General features: G+C 40.8%; 1 protein-coding gene across 1 annotated transcript in view; it reads right to left on the minus strand.

Moving 5' to 3' along the window:
- Positions 1-2,886: 2,886 nt before the first annotated feature.
- The window catches only part of RALYL (RALY RNA binding protein like), a 425,012-nt gene continuing 406,307 nt past the window's right edge, over positions 2,887-21,591 (minus strand). Inside the window, exons 7-8 of the mRNA XM_055546403.1 lie at positions 14,745-14,917; positions 2,887-2,985 (exon numbers count right to left, since the gene is read on the minus strand). Of these exons, the coding sequence (XP_055402378.1) occupies positions 2,887-2,985; positions 14,745-14,917 (272 nt within the window). The remainder of the gene's footprint in view (positions 2,986-14,744; positions 14,918-21,591) is intronic.

The following is a 21,591-nucleotide window of genomic DNA, read 5'->3' on the forward strand; positions in this document are numbered from 1 at the left end:
GTGTTTCATGTTACTTTACTGTTGGCTTAATTTTTATTTTCATGAATACTGATGGTCTTGAGGGAATTCTTACGTGTCTCTGTCTTCTTTGGTTAAGAGCCTGTTCATCTTTCTTCATGTACTGTGTGCTCATGGGTCCTCAACCCTAACTACACATTTAACCATCTCTGGACTTTTGCTTGGGCCCCACCCCCCAAGTTTAATCTGATTTCATTGTTACAGCCTGAGCCCCCTGTCACTGGGATTTATAAAAAGGTACCCTTGGTAATTCTATGTGCACCTGGATTTGTAAACTCTGTTCTGTAGTCCAGTGATTTTCAAACTATAAGTAACAGAGTCACTAAAGGGCCTGTTAACACACGGACTGCTGAGCTTCAGCCCAGAGTGTCTGATTCAGGGAGTCTGAGTTAGAGTCTGAGAATATGCTTTTCTGGAAATCCTTCTTTCTGAAACGTTTCCACATGATATGGTGCCGCGGGTCCTGGGATGACCCACTGAGAACCACACCCCAATAGACACTAACGTCAAGCCTTTCGTCTTGGTATTTTCTGTTGGTAATGCCATCTAAGCCTTTGTTTTCCTTGTACAAGCTTTTTCTATAAGAACCAAACCCCAGATGTGTCTCAACCTTGGCGAGGTCTGTGCAGATTCATTTGCTCTGTGATTTCACTTCGCACACACTGTCCTGATGCATGGGGTAACTGCATTTGTCACACTCTTTTGTTAATATCTGTTTATTTTTTCTGGCTACAGCATGTTCCTTTCTTACCCAGCGAGCACTCTATGGAATCAGGAGCCACTGTGCTGTGTTCTTTGACTCTTCAGCAACTAACAATATCTGGTACATTACTGAGTGTCCATTATTTCATTGAAAAATTTCTTGGTTCTTTTAATGAATGAGTGAGTGGCTGGATGACCACAGAAAATGTGATTATATAAGGCTTCTCACATGCTTGAATTCTTCAAAACCACAACCGACCATCTTTTAAATTAAATTGATGGCCAGATCACATGAGCCAGAGAACAAATCTATAACAAAAACTAAAATAAAAGCCATATGTCACTGTAGGCTACAGTTAGCATTATCTTTTTTTTTTTAAGTCATTAAAGGCCTTGAAAAGGAATTCTTTTGAATTGAATAAGCCAGCAAGTACAAAATCAAAGAAAAATTTTACAAGATGAAAACAAAGTATAATTCTCAGAATATTACATTTGTTTCCTGAAGGCTTTCTTATCAAATAAGAAGTGCTTTCAAACAAATTTGACTCTCTAGAGACTTTAAAGATGCAAACTTCCATATGAAAGAGTATGTTGCTAGAAATTCTGTAATATTTTATTGAAAGCTTCATTTGCAAAATGAGATGGCAACTATAATATTAATAATGATAATAGCTGCAATTCACATCTTAAATTACGTTGGAGACTTTGTTAAGTGCACTTCATGAATTATCTCATTTAATCCTTCAGTTGTGTTCAGTTCAGAACTTACTAGAGCCTTATGTTGTTCAGTTGCTAAGTTCAATGTGACTCTTTGAGACCCCATGGACTACAGCACAACAGGCTTCCCTGTCCATCATCTCCCTGACTTTGCTCAAATTCATGTCCATCGAGTTGGTGATGTCATCCAACCATCTCATCCTCTATCATCCCCTTCTCCTCCTGCCTTCAACCTTTCCCAGCATGAGGATCTTTTCTAATGAGTCAGTTCTTCACATCAAGTGGCCAAAGTTTTGGAGCTTCAGCTTCAGCATCAGTCCTTCCAATGGATATTCAGGATTGAATTCCTTTAGGATGGACTGGTTTGCTCTCCTTGCCTTATTTTGTTCAGTAATATCTGACTCAGCAACCGCATGGACTGCAACATGCAAGGCTCCCCATTCTTCACCATTTCCCAGAGCTTGCTCAAACGCAAGTCCATTGAGTCGGAGATGCCATCCTACCATCCCATCGTCTGTCACCCCCTTCTCCTCCTGCCCTTGCCTTATGAGGGGGTGTTATTATTGCACTTTCATAGGTAACAATGAAAAGAAGTTAAAAGAACTTAAATAGTGTATTGAAGGCCAGTATTCAAGCTTATTTCTATGGAGAGTTGCCAGGTAAATTACAGGAAGCTCAGTTGAACTTGAATTTCAGAGAAATGATACTTCTTTTGTTACAAGTATATCTCATGGAATATTGGGAACATGATAATATTAGAAAACTATTCATTGTTTATCTGAAATTAAAAATTAACTGGTATCCTATGTTTTTATTTGCTCAATCTGGACAACCTACTTCTATCTCACTCCAGAAAAATTTGCATCAGACCACTAGATTACATGCACCTTAATTCTCTCTTACTTACAGGTAATTCTCGATTTACTTACAAGAAATTGTGGCATAAACTTCAAACATTTAACACAGCCTCAAGAACCCTGTACAAAGTGGATTCCATTTTGTGGATCTCCAGGATCAGGGGCACCCCACATGCGCTGTGGGGCAGGAGCTGGGCCAGGTGTGAGTCTGGGGTGAGTGTGCCTGCTGCAGGCTGAGTGGGGAGAGCTCAGAGCAGACCAGAGGGGGAACGGGCAGACGGTGTGGGGTGTGGGGATCGCTGTGGGGACCTCCGGTTCTCCTTTGAGGAGGTGGACAGCCAGCAGAGAGTTTTAACAGAATCACCCGCCTTAAGTTTCAACAGGACCAAACTGACTAGGGCTCGGAGAACAACGTGAGAGGGACGAGGGTGGAAGGGGAGGAGCAAGGAGCAGAGGCAAACATTCAGGCAGCAGCTCAAGAGGCTGCTTTCCATGAACTCTCGGCCCTCAAAGATTTTACGGGCTCAGGCTTCAAGCTCTGGGTGGTAACGTCTAACGTGGAGCGGGAGAGAGGGCTATCATTCTCCCAGTTTTAGTCTTGAGTTTGGTGCGGCTTCACGCGGAGGCCTGAGGGGATCCGGATCCAGGCGCGCCGTGTGGGTGTTGCATCTTTGGTGCAGACGAGGCAGCCCTACTGGCAGAGAGCGATATTCTGTCACAAAGGCAGCAGCAGGGCTGCCAAGACTGTGCTCTCAGGGGAGGGCAGGTGAGGGGCGGGCGGCAGGAGACGCGCTCCCGCACATGGCCGGGATCCTCCCGGGCTCCCGGAAACAACCGGAGAGGCTGGCGGGGGACGGCGAGGTCCTGCAGTCCTGCGAGGGTTCGTATGATGCTCTAGACTTCTATTGTTAACTTAACCGGGATCTAATTTACACCTAGATAGGCATGGAAGCATTCAAGGTAACAAGATTAAATGGATGAAGTTAAACACACGTGCAAAATACAAATGCCCTACAACGAAACTTCAAGCACGTAGCAAACTTTTCACAGACAGCTCTGGGCTACGAAAGACAGATAACCAGCTTGTCCAAAGTCATGAAGATCTGAACTGCTTCAGTCAGACTGAAGACAGAATTCAGATTTAACAACCCAGCCATCTAGCCTTCCGGGGAAAATGAAAGTTTACCCTAATGGTCTAAGCAGAGTTCTTCAGCTAAAATAAAAATGATTGAAATCAAAGCAAAGTGAAGAAGTGAAGTGAAGTCACTCAGTCGCGTCTGACTCTTTGCGACCCCATAGATGGTAACCTACCAGGCTCCTCTGTCCATGGGATTCTCCAGGCAAGAACACTGGAGTGGGTTGCCATTACTTTCTCCTTGATTGAAATCAAGGGAGATGCCAAACAAACTAGTGTAAGATTGACTCTGAGGAACATTTATTACAGAAAGGGCAGAGGAAGAGGCTGGATTCCAAGGTGGGACGCCAGAGCAGAAATGTCAGCCTGCTGTTGCTGCTGCTAAGTCGCTTCAGTCATGTCTGACTCTGTGCGACCCCATAGACAGCAGCCTACCAGGCTCCCCCATCCCTGGGATTCTCCAGGCAAGAACACTGGAGTGGGCTGCCATTTCCTTCTCCAATGCATGAAAGTGAAAAGTGAAAGTGAAGTCGCTCAGTCGTGTCCGACTCTTAGCAACCCCATGGACTGCAGCGCACCAGGCTCCTCCATCCATGGGATTTTCCAGGCAAGAGTACTGGAGTGGGGTGCCATTGCCTTCTCCGAAATGTCAGCCTAGCACACCCTTTTCTGCTGATCAAAGGCTTAGCCGTAGCCTATTTCCCCTGAGCAGTGCTGGTCACGGAGCTTTCATGGCCCTGGTCCTTTGTACCTCAGAAGCAGGGCATGCATGCTGTACGCATGCACCAGGACTGGTCATCCCTGACTCCTTACAAACTATGGGTAGAAACTTTCTTTCTGTCCTTATTATCTGTGGCAGGAGGATTGGGAAGACAGCCTACGATGGCGTGCCAGAGGTCGAGATGAAGGTCTTGAATACAGACTCAAAGCAAAAGGCTGAGAAAACAACACTTTGTTGCTCCCTTGTGATACATACCACTAACTTACTCACTTAGCACCACCTTTGGGAATGTGCCTCCCAAATTCCTGTTTGTCCTCTAGCTAGTGTTTAGTCCAAATGACAATATTAAAAAGAGACTGCAGCATGAGGATATGGGGGAGCATTCAGGTGAAGGATTTAATTAGGAAAGAAACAGAAAGCTTCAAAAAGAAGGAAATGTTTTCAGTCCACTTCATAAAGACCAAGAATATTGATTAAAATGCTTTATGCATTGCAGTTTTTCAATAGTATATCAGAATGCCTGCTTTGAGTTCTCTTCAATTACAGCACCGGATTTGCGGTCCACACCTTCCCAAGTGTGCACAGAAATTCAATAGCTTGTAAGCCCAGGTGACTCACTGCTTAGTTGAATATTTTGTTAAATGCTGAAAGATGTACTCTAATATAGTACTCAACTTGCATATCTAAGTATGAGACTTGCCAGCTAGGTAATTCTACTGTGGATTCTTACTAGATTTGCCTGATTTGACTACATGTACTCAGCAGAAGTAATTACAAGTAGAATTCAAAAAAGCTCAAATTCTCTAATGCATTTAAATGTTTGCACTGTCTACAGTTTCCTTTGGGATTTGATGTCACTCTGTCATTTCAAACCTCAGACTGATAAAAAGACAGATTCCTGAATTCTTCCCCAGATAATCTATATTAGCATTTTAAGAAGCACCTTAGGCCTTTGGATATAAGTCGACCAAAAACTTTGCTTTGGAAAACACTCATCAGACTCTCAATGTCTCCTGAATGAAGTTGACAGTTTGTGATGTCCTTGGATGTGCACAGTCATCTTTCTCATTCATCTTTTCTCATGCACCTGGGGAGATTTCATTTGCCCTTTTAAATTAACGGCACAAATCAACTCTGAATATTCATTGGGAGGACTGATGCTGAAGCTGAAACTCCAATACTTTGGCTACTTGATGCGAAGAACTGACTCAATGGAAAAGATTCTGATGCTGGGAAAGATTGAAGGCGAGAGAAGGGGATGACAGAGGATGAGATGGTTGGATGGCATCACCAACTCAATGGACATGAGTTTGAGCAAGCTCCAGGAGATAGTGAAGGACAGGGAAGCGTGGTGTGCTGCAGTCCATGGGGTGGCAAAGAGTCAGACACAACTTAGCGACTGAACAACAAAGCCCTCACTTCTCTATAGAATTTCCATTTCGGCACAGATTACTACTTTATGGATTATGTCATTTTATATGAAAGGGGATATGGAAAAAGTAAAAGAGTTTGAAAGGCAAGTATTTTATTTATGAAGTTTTTAGTAGTTTTACAAAAAAATCTACTTTGCTATCTGTCTATCCATCCATGCTCCCACCCCCCACATAATATGAAACACCTAATGTATTTTGGACATTAAATGTACTTTCCGTAAAATGATCTGAAAACAATGAAGGGTGATTTGAATATTCTTGTGCATGTTAGCAGGTGTTGTTCCTTAACTTAGCATCCTTTGAGGTAAATTTCTAATATCTCTTCTGCCAGGAGCCTTCGTTGACTTCCCAGGTATGTGTGATTCCCCAGTTGTAAATTGCATCTTTCATATGGGTCTTATCATGATATACTGCTTAGTATGTTTGTCTTATAGCCTTTATCCTCAGTTAATTCACCGCCTTCTTGAGGGGAAATAATATGATTTCCTTTACTTTTCCCATAGCAAAAATCTCATTAGTGGTCAATCAATAAATATTTGCTAATGGATTTATTCAGAAATGAGTATGGTAGCAGTTTGATAATTGTATGTACAATGTGTTGATCTAGAGTTCAATTTGAAACATATTCAAACCTTAACTTACAGGCACTAATGAAATATATGGGCATAGATTATTGTAGAGTCACAGATTTTTAGCCTTGGCTGACTTCTCATAAATTATCAAGTCCAAGTCTATTACTTTTACATAAGGAAATAAGTCTTCTCTAGGCACTAAGCTACTGGAGTAAAAGAACCATTGACTTAAATATTTCATTTTATAGAAAAGCAATAATTTTAGTTATCTGCACAGCTTTTGTAGCACCTGGTTCACACACAACAGGCCCCTAAATGTAGACTGAATGGTTTGCTTAATGGAAATGGAACCCACTAATTGGATATTTAGATCTAGATGATGCATAGAGCTTAGTGTTCACGCCGTCAGCTTTTCACAAGCTCTGCAAGGGGTGCCCCACTTATGGCTACTCCTCTAACACATTTTGCTGGATCTCCTTTGTTTATTGTACAAGATACAAGTCTTATTTCCCATTCATTTTAGATTTTCTCTGAGCAGCTGCCTAAGCACATGTATACCAGCTCTTCTTTTTAGTTACAACTGTAGGCACTAAAAACCTAATTATTGATAGACTATATTCTTGCTGAATCTGTAATCATATCTGCCCTTCAAAAAGAGAAGATATATGTCTTTCCTTTCTAGGAACCAAGAATGACTCAGATCATGTGGTCAGGAAAAGACGCAGTCTAAATGGAGACTGCGGAGTCACTCCTAGGAACTGGCCAAGAGGGACTGAATTTACTCACGCTCACTCATTATTTTCCAAGGCTTAGGAACAAAAGGAGATACTGGAGATAGCGTCCTTACCTCCCATTAGCTAAGTCCCCCAGTTATAAAGCAGAGGTTGAGGGAGAAAGAACCTGAGAACCTCCAGCAGCAAGAGTTCTAATCAGTTACTTCCTGTGCATTTAGAGCATAAACCGAACACCATGGTTTGCTTTGTTCCACTGGCTAAACCCTTGCTAAACCCTTGACCTTCAGAAACAGTGTTCCTGGAACACAGATTCACTCAGAGGAAAGATCAAACAGAACTGATTTTAGAAATTTTCAATCTAACTTTGCTATTTGCAAATAAGAAAGTTGAGAGAGAAGCTACAATGAAGGAGGATCGACTGGATCAGACAGTGACAGCTCTGGGGCTAGAATGGGCCTTGCTATCTTCTTCACGACAGCGGGCATTTTCTGTCTCCTCTTACTCCTAGCTAATACTTGGAGTGATCTCATGCACATGTAGATGAGCCATCTTGCATCCGAGCCCCTCGCTTTCCTGAATTCTTCCTGATTCAGGGACTTTTCCTCTGATCCCACTTCCATCAGACCCTCCCATGGATTTTCTCATCATCTGTCAACACCTCTGAACTATCTCAGTCTCGAAGGACAGCCATCACTTTTCTCTTATTTATTTCCTCTTCTTTCCTCTTGCCCTTCACACTATAGGGGCTTCTATTCACTCTATGCCTGTTTTCTTCTTCTCAGTCCCCTCTTCTTTTCCCTGACTTCCCTGCTCAGGTTCAATTCCATGATTTCCACTCTTTTTTGCTTACGTCCTCGACTCTATTTATTGGTTGTGTTTGATTTATTTGACAACAATCCAACTGATAAAATCTGATGGAGAGAACCCCACAGCTATGCTGGCTGATGCCTCAGTAACAGCGGTTCTCAAAGAGCTCCCCAGACTGTCAGCAGCAGCACAATGTGGGAACCTGTTAGAAATGTGAAGTCTCGGACACACTTTGCGGCGACTGCAACCGGCGCACTAAGCCCGACGGTGGCTGCTAAGTGCGGCCGAGAGGAGCTACCCCACGTCCGAGGTCAGGGGCAGAAGCCGGGAGGACCCAATGCCCGAAGAGCGGCGGCCAAGAGGAGTTACCCCACGTCCGAGGTCAGGGGCAGCGGCCGAGAGTGCCAGGCTGCAACGGCGCAGGAACGGCAGAGAAGAGCTACCCAAGTCCGAGGTCAGGGGCGGCGGCCGGGAGGAGCTACCCCATGCCCGAGGCCAGGGGAAGCAGCCGGGAGGACCAACCCCATGTCCAAGGAGTGGTGGCTGCCCAGGCACAGGAGGGCCTAGAGGTGCTATACCATGTTGAAGGTCAGGAAGGGCGGCGATGAGGAGATACCCCTTGTCCAAGATAAGGAGCAGTGGCTGCGGTTTGCTAGAGCAGCCATGAAGAGATACCCCACGTCCAAGGTAAGAGAAACCCAAGTAAGATGGTAGGTGTTGCAAGAGGGCATCAGAGGGCAAACACACTGAAACCATACTCACAGAAAACTAGTCAATCTAATCACACCAGGACCACAGCCGCCTTGTCTAACTCAATGAAACTAAGCCATGCCCTGTGGGGCAACCCAAGACGGCCAGGTCATGGTGGAGAGATCTGACAGAATGTGGTTCACTGGAGAAGGGAACGGCAAACCACTTCAGCATTCTTGCCTTGAGAACCCCATGAACAATATGAAAAGGCAAAATGATAGGATACTGAAAGAGGAACTCCCCAGGTCAGTAGGTGCCCAATATGCTACTGGAGATCAGTGGAGAAATAACTCCAGAAAGAATGAAGGGATGGAGCCAAAGCAAAAACAATACCCAGCTGTGGATGTGACTGGTGATAGAAGCAAGGAACTATTGCATAGGAACCTGGAATTTCAGGTCCATGAATCAAGGCAAATTGGAAGTGGTCAAACAAGAGATGGCAAGAGTGAATGTCGACATTCTAGGAATCAGCAAACTGAAATGAACTGGAATGGGTGAATTTAACTCAGATGACCAGTATATCTACTACTGCGGGCAGGAATCCCTCAGAAAAAATGCAGTAGCCATCATGGTCAACAAAAGAGTCCGAAATGCAGTACTTGGATGCAATCTCAAAAACGACAGAATGATCTCTGTTCATTTCCAAGGCAAACCATTCAGTATCACGGTAATCCATGTCTATGCCCCAACCAGTAATACTGAAGAAGCTGAAGTTGAACGGTTCTATGAAGACCTACAAGACCTTTTAGAACTAACTCCCAAAAAAGATGTCCTTTTTATTATAGGGGACTGGAATGCAAAAGTAGGAAGTCAAGAAACACCTGGAGTAACAGGCAAATTTGGCTTTGGAATACGGAAGGAAGCAGGGCAAAGACTAATCAAGTTTTGCCAAGAAAATGTGCTGGTCATAGCAAACACCCTCTTCCAACAACACAAGAGAAGACTCTATACATGGACATCACCAGATGGCCAACACCGAAATCAGATTGATTATGTTCTTTGCAACCAAAGATGGAGAAGCTATATACAGTCAACAAAAACAAGACCAGGAGCTGACTGTGGCTCAGATCATGAACTCCTTATTACCAAATTCAGACTTAAATTGAAGAAAGTAGGGAAAATCACTAGACCATTCAGGTATGACCTAAATCAAATCACTTATGATTATACAGTGGAAGTGAGAAATAGATTTAAGGGCCTAGATCTGATAGATAGAGTGCCTGATGAGCTATGGAATGAGGTTCCTGACATTGTACAGGAGACAGGGATCAAGACCATCCCCATGGAAAAGAAATGCAGAAAAGCAAAATGGCTCTCTGGGGAGGCCTTACAAATAGCTTTGAAAAGAAGAGAAGCGAAAAGCAAAGGAGAAAAGGAAAAATATAAGCATCTGAATGCAGAGTTCCAAAGAATAGCAAGAAGAGATAAGAAAGCCTTCCTCAGTGATCAATGCAAAGAAATAGAGGAAAACAACAGAATGGGAAAGACTAGAGATCTCTTCAAGAAAATTAGAGATACCAAGGGAAAATTTCATGCAAAGATGGGCTTGATAAAGGACAGAAATGGTATGGCCTGAACAGAAGCAGAAGATAATAAGAAGAGGTGGCAAGAATACACAGAAGAACTGTACAAAAAAGATCTTCATGACCCAGATAATCACGATGGTGTGATCACTGACCTAGAGCCAGACATCCTGGAATGTGAAGTCAAGTGAGCCTTAGAAAGCATCACTAAGAATAAAGCTAGTGGAGGTGATGGCATTCCAGTTGAGCTTTTCCAAATCCTGAAAGATGATGCTGTGAAAGTGCTTCACTCAACATGCCAGCAAATTTGGAAAACTCAGCAGTGGCCACAGGACTGGAAAAGGTCAGTTTTCATTCCAATCCCAAAGAAAGGCAATGCCAAAGAATGCTCAAACTACCGCACAATTGCACTCATCTCACATGCTAGTAAAGTAATCCTCAAAATTCTCCAAGCCAGGCTTCAGCAATACGTGAACCATGAACTTCCTGATGTTCAAGCTGGTTTTAGAAAAGGCAGAGGAACCAGAGATCAAATTGCCAACATCTGCTGGATCATGGAAAAAGCAAAAGAGTTCCAGAAAAACATCTATTTCTGCTTTATTGACTATGCCAAAGCCTTTGACTGTGTGGATCACAATAAACTGGAAAATTCTTCAAGAGATGGGGGTACCAGACCACCTGATCTGCCTCTTGAGAAATTTGTATGCAGGTCGGGAAGCAACAGTTAGAACTGGACATGGAACAACAGACTGATTCCAAATAGGAAAAGGAGTATGTCAAGGCTGTATATTGTCACCCTGCTTATTTAACTTATATGCAGAGTACATCTTGAGAAACGCTGGACTGGAAGAAGCACAACCTGGAATCAAGATTGCCGGGAGAAATATCAATAACCTCAGATATGCAGATGACACCACCCTTATGGCAGAAAGAGAAGAAGAACTAAAAAGTCTCTTGATGAAAGTGAAAGAGGAGAGTGAAAAAGTTGGCTTAAAGCTCAACATTCAGAAAATGAAGATCATGGCATCTGGTCCCATTACTTCATAGGAAATAAATGGGGAAACAGTGTCAGACTTTCTTTTTTTGGGCTCCAAAATCACTGCAGATGGTAACTGCAGCCATGAAATTAAAAGACGCTTACTCCTTGGAAAGAAAGTTATGACCAACCTAGATAGCATATTCAAAAGCAGAGACATTACTTTGCCAACAAAGGTTCATCTAGTCAAGGCTATGGTTTTTCCTATGGTGTATGGATGTGAGAGTTGGACTGTGAAGAAGGCTGAGTGCCGAAGAATTGATGCTTTTGAACTGTGGTGTTGGAGAAGACTCTTGAGAGTCCCTTGGACTGCAAGGAGATCCAACCAGTCCATTCTGAAGGAGATTAGCCCTGGGATTTCTTTGGAAGGAATGATGCTAAAGCTGAAACTCCAGTACTTTGGCCACCTCATGCGAAGAGTTGACTCATTGGAAAAGACTCTGATGCTGGGAGGGATTGGGGGCAGGAGGAGAAGGGGATGACAGAGGATGAGATGGCTGGATGGCATCACTGACTCGATGGACATGAGTCTGGGTGAACTCCGGGAGTTGGTGATGGACACGGAGGCATGGCATGCTGCGATTCATGGGGTCACAAAGAGTCAGACACAATTGAGCGACTGAACTGAACTGAACAGACACACTCGGCACACTCATCAGAGATGCTTGGAATGGGACACTGCAATCTGCATTTTTAACTATCTGGAATGGGAGTTAACAAGCTCCTGGTACTTCTGATCCACCTTAAAGTTTGCAGAATTAGAGGAGTACTCAATTCTTGGTCTTTAACCTTAGCTAGCTATGAACAGTAACCATCAATCTTTATATATTTTCAAATTAGTGGTCTTCTATGCTTTTCATATTAGCTTCTTCAAATCTTCTCAATTCTCCTCAAACCTATGATAATGCCCATCTCTCCTCACTCCATGGAAACAGTGACAGGCCTTATTTTCTTGGTCTCCAAGATCATTGTGGATGGTGGCTGCAGCCACAAAATTCAAAGACGCTTGCTCCTTGAAAGAAAAGGTATGGCCAACCTAGACAGCATATTAATAAGCAGAGATATCACTTTGCCAACAAAATTCCATATAGTCAAAGCTATGTTTTTTGCAGTAGTCATGTATGGATGTGAGAGTTGGACCATAAGGAAGCCTGAGCACCAAATAATTGATCCTTTTAAATTGTGTGCTGGAGAAGACTCTTGAGAGTCTCTTGGACAGCAAAGAGATCAAACCAGTGAATCCTAAAAGAACTGAACCCTGAATATTCATCAGAAGGACTGAAGCTGAAGCTGAAGCTCCAATACTTTGGCCACCTGATGTGAAGAGCCGACTCATTTGAAAAGACCCTGATGCTGGGAAAGATTGAGATCAGGAGGACAAGGGGACAAAAGAGAATGAAATGATTGAATGTCATCACTGACTCAATGGATATGAGTTTGAGCACAGTCAGGGAGATAGTGAAGGTCAGGGAAGCCCGGCATGCTGCAGTCCATGGGATCACAGAGTTGGATACAATTTAGCGACTGAACAACTCACGCTTCAGAGATTATCACTCTCTGACTTATAATTCGTGCTTGAACTCCTTTAAGGATCTGCCACTGCATCCTCAGACTTAATACAGTTTGTTTCAATGAAACAGTGTTCCTCTTTATGTCGAAGGTCAGCCTATACGTACATCTACATCCTAGACTTCTTTCCTATCTGCACCAGGGAGTTTCTCCATTTTTCTCACCATGTTCTCTCTCTCTCTCTCTCTCTTGGCCTCTTCCACCCGACTTCATCATAATTTAAATTCACACACTTGGGGATTTTGATTTGAAATATGATAAAAAGCACTGTAGATGTTTAAGCAAAGGAGTGGCATTGTCTGGGTTACAGTTTAAAATGACTTTCATCCTTCTTGTGCAGAGAATGGACTGCATGGGCTGAAGCAAAAAGATCAGTTTAGCTGTACTGGAGATGGAACTAGCTTTGGGCTATGATTTGGAGGTAGAATTAATGGGGATAGGTGGAACAAATCAAAAGTCATCTCAGTCTTTTTGGTTTTTAACAGCTGTGTGGATGATGATGCTATTTATGAGAATGAGGAATCCTGGAAAGGAATAAGATGGCTGGAAAAATCAAGAATGTTTCTGGCATGTTAAGTTTCAACTGCTTATCGAACAGCTCTGAGGAGATAGGCATCTACTCGAGTCTAGAATTCCAGGAAGAGATAATAAGTAGAAAGTTAGATTTAGAAATCTCTGGCCTATAAATAGTACTTAAAGCTCTGGTATTTGATGCAGTTACATTGGTAAAGTGTGTAGAGAGAGAAGGTGACCCACGACAAAGCCCAGGGCGACTTCAGTATTTAAAGTGGGGATGTGGAGGGAAAGTTTCTAGCACAGCTAGGTAAGAATGAGCATTTAGTATTCTGAGAAATTCTCCTAAACAGTTTCTAGCCGAATTCCACTGAGGGGTAAATTAAAATAAGAACAGAGAGGCAACCATTAGTAATGACATCGTGGAAGCGTCCTGAGACCTCAACAAGAGCAGTCACACTGAGACGGTGACAACAAAAGTCGGACAGGAACGGGCTGAGGAACTCGTGTTGGTGGATCAAAGTCCTGCCTGAGGAGAAGCAGAGACACTCGTCAGCCCTGCTCAGTAGACTTCAGAAATCAAAACAGTCTAAAAACAGGTACTTCAACCCTTCAAACTGAGGCAGACTTTTGTAGAAATAAGAATGGTTGTTAAAGGCTCCTATCTCAAAAGCTTAAAAAAAGGTACCATGCAATTTAAACAGATTTGGAATGTTAAAAAATCAATACAGAATTCCAGAGATTTAACAAGGACAGGGTAGTTACCATGCTAAAACAACCACAGCAAAATTACCTCAGTAACAGTGGGTATTCAAACAGATTGGAATCTGGTATTACTGAGGATTAAGTCAAGTTTAATATAACCAGTCCATATATATTTGAGAGTTGGCAGCACACACACACACTCACTCACACTCACACACACACACACACACACACACACACTTGCCTTCTCATCATTTGTATTAGTCAGTCCCTTAAAGATAGCATATTTAATTTCATGGCTGATAAAATATGAGAAATAGCATCCTCATCAGCATATATTTACCAATATTACCAGCATATATTTCCCTGGTGTGTTTATACAGGAAAGAACATCTGGAAATGAGCAGTATAGTTATACAACATTGGGGAAATAAAACATGTAAAGAATCAGGTCTTAAATCTACAGCTCATAAGAGCTGGTCGTCAAGCAGCACAGACACGGGATGATAAACTGGCCTCATGCTGAAGGGCAACCTTAGAGAGCAGAGTGCACAGGACTGCTGACCGTGTAACCAACACAGTCATCATCAATGAGTGACACTCTTAACTGGGAGGAGGGCCATGCGTCTCCAGTAGATGACTTTTATTGCCAGGATATCATACCCACGTACAGCTCATACGTAATGGCTCAAACGCAAGATTCCTGTTGTGATGAAGCTCTTGAGAAAGAGAATTTTTCATCTGAGACTGTGAATTCTAACCTATTATATTCTTGTTCGTTCATTTGTTCCTTCATATTTTAAATTAGCAAAAGTATATTGAGCACTTATTATGTGCAGAGCACTGTCCACGTGTGCCTTAAGCATGCGCACAGGAGGAAGAAATAAGCCCCGGAGAATTCACCTCTACTTTACAACGAACGGGTTGCGGACATGCCGGGACTGTTTCCTACCAGCTCGTGAGCCCCGTCCTCGTCGAAGTCCTCCTCCACGCCGTCGGTCAGCTCCTCCCCGTCGGCGTCGGGCGCTCCCTCTGCGGGCTCCTCCGCGGAGTGGTCCGCGTTCTCGGACACACACTCATCCTGGATCAGCTCTAGACTTGCTTCCAGCTGCTTCTTCTGAGCTTCTGGAGGAGGGGGAGAAAGCAAACGACTGCTACCTTGGGGTGCTCACGAGCCATTGGATAAACCATGAAAAAGCAGTCTAGGAATGGGCAAACACCGTACTATGGAGGGTGTGAGGAAGACAAAGTCATGCTAAGGTCGAATTAATTCAGTTGTGTAAATTATGTTCATATACAGGCATGTGTTTACATGTAATCATGTGTTACAGAATTAGCAAAGTTTGGGGAATCCAGAGGGTCTGTATATACAAAGAAACAAAGATTTACGTAAACAGATTAATCTTTCTGGCTATATATAGTCCTTTCTGATAAGGACGTTTCCTCTGAGGAGAAAATACAGCAAGAAAAAAGGGGGAAATCAGATAAAAGTAGAACTTGTTCACTCAAGGAAGGAGGACGAAGAAAGCTCATTGATAAGTTCAAACCCAAGTGAAAAAGACAAAAATTCACTGAGGAAAAAAGTGCAAAAGCAGGTATGTTGACTGTCAGACAGCACGTCCATGTGACCAATCCTTTGATATTTTATTCTAAATTTTGTTGGTAGATGTGATTAACTGCAATGGTTAAAATTCTGGGGTTGGAGGGCCGGGTTCAAGGTCGAGCTTCATCACTTACCAGCTTTGGGATACTTAAATGATTAACCCTTCTTATGCCTCCGTTTTCTCACCCACACAATCGGGATAGATACCACTTCAAGTAGTGAATCCAAGTGCTTAGTGATTTGCAAATAATAAGTGCTCAACAAATGAAGCTACATTCTACATGAATAGAACTCTTTCTAATACCAGGGTGTGCGCATTCCATTAATAGAAATTTGCCCAAGTTGGGAATTATGCAGACAACAAAATAATTATTTTCCCTAGTGGCTGGTTTTCATCTTTTGTGAAAATATCAAGAAGGATTGAGTATTGAATAAATGAGATCATTCTTAGGTACTTCCTTCTCTTATTCCCATGTGTACATAACTATCCCTAAAGCTGGGTGCTTTTCACTCATTTTGACTATTATTATTTGATCATATGGTTACCCCAATATTTGCTTTGAGTTTTAAAAGATGTTACATTTTGAGTGGGCTTATATTTTATAGCAGTAAGGATAGTTTATAGGGCCAAAATATTTTGGGGGTATTCATTCCTGGACTCTTTCATAATATGGGTTAAGAAAGAAATAAACATTGTCATATACATTTTGACTCAGAACAAATCTTTGCAAATATGTAAATCAATAAATGGATAAACATTATGTACAAATAAGCAGAGATCTTCTTCTATAAATAATTTAAAATTGCAATAATAGTTACTTATGAAATACAGGTGTAATGTCAAGGAGATATTGTGGGTTCAGTTCGACCATTGCAAAAAAGTAAATATCAAAATAATGTGAGTCACATGAACTTTTTGGTTCTCAGTACATATAAAAGCTATGTTTACACTATAGTCTATTAAGGTGACAACAGCATTATGTCTAAAAAACAATGTACGTACCTTAATTAAAAAATACTTTATGGCTGAAAAATCGTAATCATCATCTGAACCTTCAGTGAGTCCTAATCGTTTGGCTGGTGGAGGATTTAAATATTTCAAGAAACACCAAGATGAGACACAAAGACATGAAGTAAGCAAATGCTGTAGGAAAAATGGTGCTGATGCCTCTAAATGAGTTCTTGCATTTTAAATCTTCAAGTAATAAAGTTTATGTATTGAAAAGAGGACAGAAGCATTGTGCCCTGGCCCTGCTGCCCAGGACAGACTACTAGTTCCAGCTTAGTTATTCACCAGTGGATTATGCACAGAGGATTGAGTCCGTTTTAGCTACTTGGTCAGGCCATACAAACATATTAAGCTGACCTTTCCTCAAGTACAAAAAAGCTTTCAAAATAATATGTAGATTATGAGGATTAATGAAGTTTATTTTTAGGAAGTGTTTTGCAGACTATGGAGGATAACATAAATGTGTGTTGTTACATATAAAAAGGTATACGTCTCATTGCGAATGTGTTAAGACAACAATAACAAAACCAACAAGTCTGAAACAAGAAGGCTGATAAGACCAGAGAATAACAGTGAAAAAACCTGTGGGACTGAGGTTATTCAGAAGAAAAGAGCTGACTGATTAAACTAAGGCTAAAAATAAGTAGTAGAGGCATTTTAAAATGACAAAACTTTGGCACTTTCTCTTCACATTTACTTTACATGTATAGATGCGGACTATATATTATTCCTTGATAGATTTTTAAAATCAATTTGTTAGCTTCAGATTTTTCCGTGTAACAATATGATGATGTAAACTCTTTGAAAGCTATACATTTTATCTTCATTTGCATATCTGAATGTTCTGATGGAAGCAAGAGGCATAAATTCTCCCCTTTTCTCTGACATCTAAATAAATTTTACATAGAAAGTCCTATGATCACTACAAAGTGGTTACTGTTAAAGCTAATCAAGGTTTTTTTTCCTAAATCTAGAAAATTATTTATTATTTTATTTCCAAATAGGGAAATAGGTTAAAGAAAAAAAAAGTTTAATCTAGAGAAAATAACCTAAATATCTGGATTAAAAGAAAGGTAAATTAGGCAAGAGATACAACCAAAACCACAGTGAACTTAACTGTTACTGAAAATTGCGAGATTTTACTCATCTCATCTCTCTTCACATATCATTGCTTTCTGCAGTTCCAGACCTTTAACTGAGGCTGACCAAGTTACACACATGTGACTAGTACCCGCTGAGAAAAAACTGTGATGAAAAACAGAGTTACCGTATAATCCACTCCTGATTATACATATAATCCCACTCCTGAACATATAGCCAGAAAAGATGGGAACCCTAATCGGAAATGACACTTGCGCCCCAATGCTCACAGCAGCATTGCTTTCAATAACCAAGACATGAAAGCAGCCTAAGTGTCCCTCAACAAATGAACGCATAAAGAGGATACGTCACACACACACACACACACACACAAAATGCAATGTACTTGACCATAAAGAGAATGAAATAATGCCACGTGCAGCAACATGGATGGACCTAGAGATTATCAGACCAAGTGCTGAAAGTCGATAAAGAAAGACAAATATCATACGATACCACTTATATTTGAAATCTAAGAACAGTACAGAGGAACTTATGTATTGGGTTAGACAAAAAGTTTGCTCAGGTTTTCCAGTAACATCTTATGGAAAAACCTGAACTTTTTGTCCAGCCCAATACAAATAGAGAAACAAACTCACAGACAGAAAAATCTGTGGTCTCCAGAAGGGAGGGGAAGGGGAGGAATAAATCAGGACTAGGGGATTAGCAGATATAAGTTGTCATATTTAAAACAGATAAACAACCAGGATTTACTGTATAGCACAGAGGACTATATTCAATGTCTTGCAATGGTTATTGCATTATAGGTTTATAATGGAAAAGAATAGAAAAAAAAGTATGAATCATTTTGCTGTAGACCTGGAGATAAGACAATATGAAAATAAACTATATTTTAAATTTAAAAAAAAGCTATGATGGGCAGACTAGAGAGAGCACAGAAAAGCTTGGACTCCTCTGGCATTAATCGTGTCATATGCTCTACTCTGCTGCGTCTATATCACGATCCCTTGGAGGGCACGTGGATTTGCTACTCTGGTCCGATCTTCTACTCTTTCTCCTAAGTTTGTACTTATCACTTGATGCCCTTCCTTCTAGCCACTTTGGGTCACTACGATGCTTGTTCAAATGCTCCGGCTCTCAAATCCTGGTGTTGGCATTTTAAGACCGAAAAAAAAAAAGAAAATGAAGGTTTGGCATTGGATAACTATTATTTTATTAAAAAATGTTCCAACCTTACAACTTTTCCAAGTGCCAAACTTTCTTATTTTAAATCATTGTGTTTATTCTTTTGTTATCATACATAAATGGGCTTCTGGTTGAAATTCACATTCTATTGGAAATTCATTTAATCTGGCATCTCTCTTTCTTCTCTAATGATATCAGAAATACTTGTTCTTTAAAAATCACCACTTTTTGATATTGAAAGTATATATATATATATATATATATATATATATATATATAGTTCCCCACCCCCCGACTCTAGAAAATCTGTCACAGAATCTATGCAGGACCAGATCTTGGAGCTGTGTAATTCTCATTTGGCTTTACATAACAATATGATTCAGTTATCTTTGGAATCCAAGCTGACTTTCCTGATCTTCTTAGCTGAATACAATCCCTTCTCCTTTGATTAACCAAAGCTTGGATCGAATAGCTCCCCTGTCGTCCTCTCCTTTTCTCATTAGTGTTTAAGCTTCCTTGAAACTTGAGCTATTGCTTCAAAAGGTCATTGTCACACTCTAAGCAGATAATAAAGATATTGATCTTTTGTAAAGTGAAAAATGCAACACAAGTCAGTTATCAAGAAATATTTTGATGTGCTCTGTACCCCTCACTGAATGCCTCATACACAGAAGAGAGAAGGTATTAGAGAGAATATAGGATTTGAGATCCACACTTTTGCTCATTACTAGTTCTAGTAATTGTAATTTTCTTTTCTGAAAGATGAGCATAAAAATAACATCTTTCAGAGGGTTTCAGTGTACTCAACTGAGGAGAAAGAAGTGAATATGTTTTTAAATAAAGGCTACTCAAACATGCTACCTTAGGAGGTTCCAAATAATTATTGAGTTGAATCTGTATTGATTGCTTAATGGCTATAGATAAATTGTCCATGGCAAAATAATTCATCACTACTGATCATTAAGAATTATATATTACAAAGACAACTTTGGCTTTGACATGGTCCCTTAATTTCTGTTTAGGCAGACAATGTTTTAAGTTACTCTGTTTTGTGTATTAATATTGCATATATGTGTAACTCCTCTGATGACCTATTTCAAAGGCAGTTGTGCATTAATATAGCGCATTCCAAAAAACCCTATAACATCCTCATTCATCCACTCATTAATTTGAAAGCTAAATGAACGGGAGATATTATCTGAGTTGAGAAAAAAGGCTTAATTGATTCATAGGAGTTTAACAGACATATAATCAATATGTGCTTTAGTAATGTGGTCATCACAGATTTTTGTCATCATCACTGGAAAATGTTATAATCACTAAATGGTGATAGGTTTCATGAAAAAAAAGAAAAACACACACATGAAAGCTTATCTTGTTTATTAAACTGTTGGTTCACAATAAGCAGTTTTGATCCAGTTACTATATTGCTAAAATAGAAAGCAACTTGTTTTTTTTTCGAATAATTATCTAATTTTACTTCTCCTAGAAATGAGTAGCTTAGTAGTAGTTGTAGGTTTTTAGTTTATTCTTAATGTCATAGCATTCTATTTATCTGCAATTCTTTTTCTACTTATTTTTACTTTTTATTGTGATTGTATGTGTGTGCGCGCATGTGTGCATTTATAACTCTACTACCGAAGTTTCTTTGGGTCAGAAACATTTTTATAGATTTTTTAACTTAGAGCCGTATGTGCAAACGAAACATTTGTTGACTATATTCCTGAATTTTTAAGGAGCTAAAAAATGAAAATAAATGTTTGGGCATCAAATTCTTTTCACAGAGTCAAAGCGATTTTTGAATTTGGCACCATGGTAGCAACAATAAAAATTCAGCAAGAAACTAAAAGAAACCTCCTTGCCACACTCTACACAAGAGCCCCACACCACTAAGGCAACGTCAACTGCGGAGTGTGAGAGAGCCTCAGAGAAAACTTGCTCACGGTTATTCTGACAGGTCTTGAGGAAAAAAATAATCTGTGAAGACTTCGGGTGGAGGTCGGAGGCGGGCTGCCTTTGAACACTGGTGTCTGGGAGTCCTCACTGACTTTTCAAGTCAGAGTGAATGTGACCACAACATTTCTTTTGGGAGAACAGTGAGTTAGTTTTAGATTTTTAAAAAGAATATGTCAGGAGCCAACAAGTTCATAGCTTGTGCCTAAAAAGTATCTCTAATGTTATATAAACTAAGAATTCCAACAGAAAAAAAGTTCATTTTGGCGGCAAGTTAGTCGGCGCTTACAAAGTGGACATTCATTACCCTTAGGCACTGGAGCATCCGAAGGGCAGGCTTATTTCCCATTTTCCAGAGGGAAAAGTGAGGCGTGCGGATGTTCAGGAAGGTGGCCACAGTGAGCTGGAATTCCCATCATGGGTTGTCTGACTCCACAGCCTCGGTTGTTTCCTAACATAGCTCAGGAAAAAGGCCTAATTTAACACACTGGGTGAGTGCTGAATCAGAAGCCAGACAATTTTTTTTTAGGCTTAAATTTTTTTAATTTTAAAATCTTTTATTGAAGTATAATTGGTTTGCAATACTGTTAATTACTGCTGTCCAGCAAAGTGATTCAGTCACACACATATAACACAAATGTGTGTCTATATACACTCACAGTCTTTTTAAAGAAGCATTCTTTTCTATTAGGGTTTATCATAGGCTATTGAATGTCGCTCCTGGGGCGGCAGGGACTACTGCAATGAAGCAGAAGCCTGTTTCTTGGTCCTGTATATAAAAACTGACATTTGCTAGCCCCACCCTCCCAGCTCACCCTCCCCCAGCCTCAGTTCCCTTGGCAAGCACAAGTCTGCTCTTTATGTCTCTGTCTGAGTCTATTTCATAGACAGGTTCCTTTGGGTCATATTTTAGATTCCACATACAAGTGATACCATCTGTTGTTATCT

This window comes from Bubalus kerabau, chromosome 14 (genome assembly GCF_029407905.1).
Source record: "Bubalus kerabau isolate K-KA32 ecotype Philippines breed swamp buffalo chromosome 14, PCC_UOA_SB_1v2, whole genome shotgun sequence".
NCBI classification, from domain to species: Eukaryota; Metazoa; Chordata; class Mammalia; order Artiodactyla; family Bovidae; genus Bubalus; species Bubalus kerabau.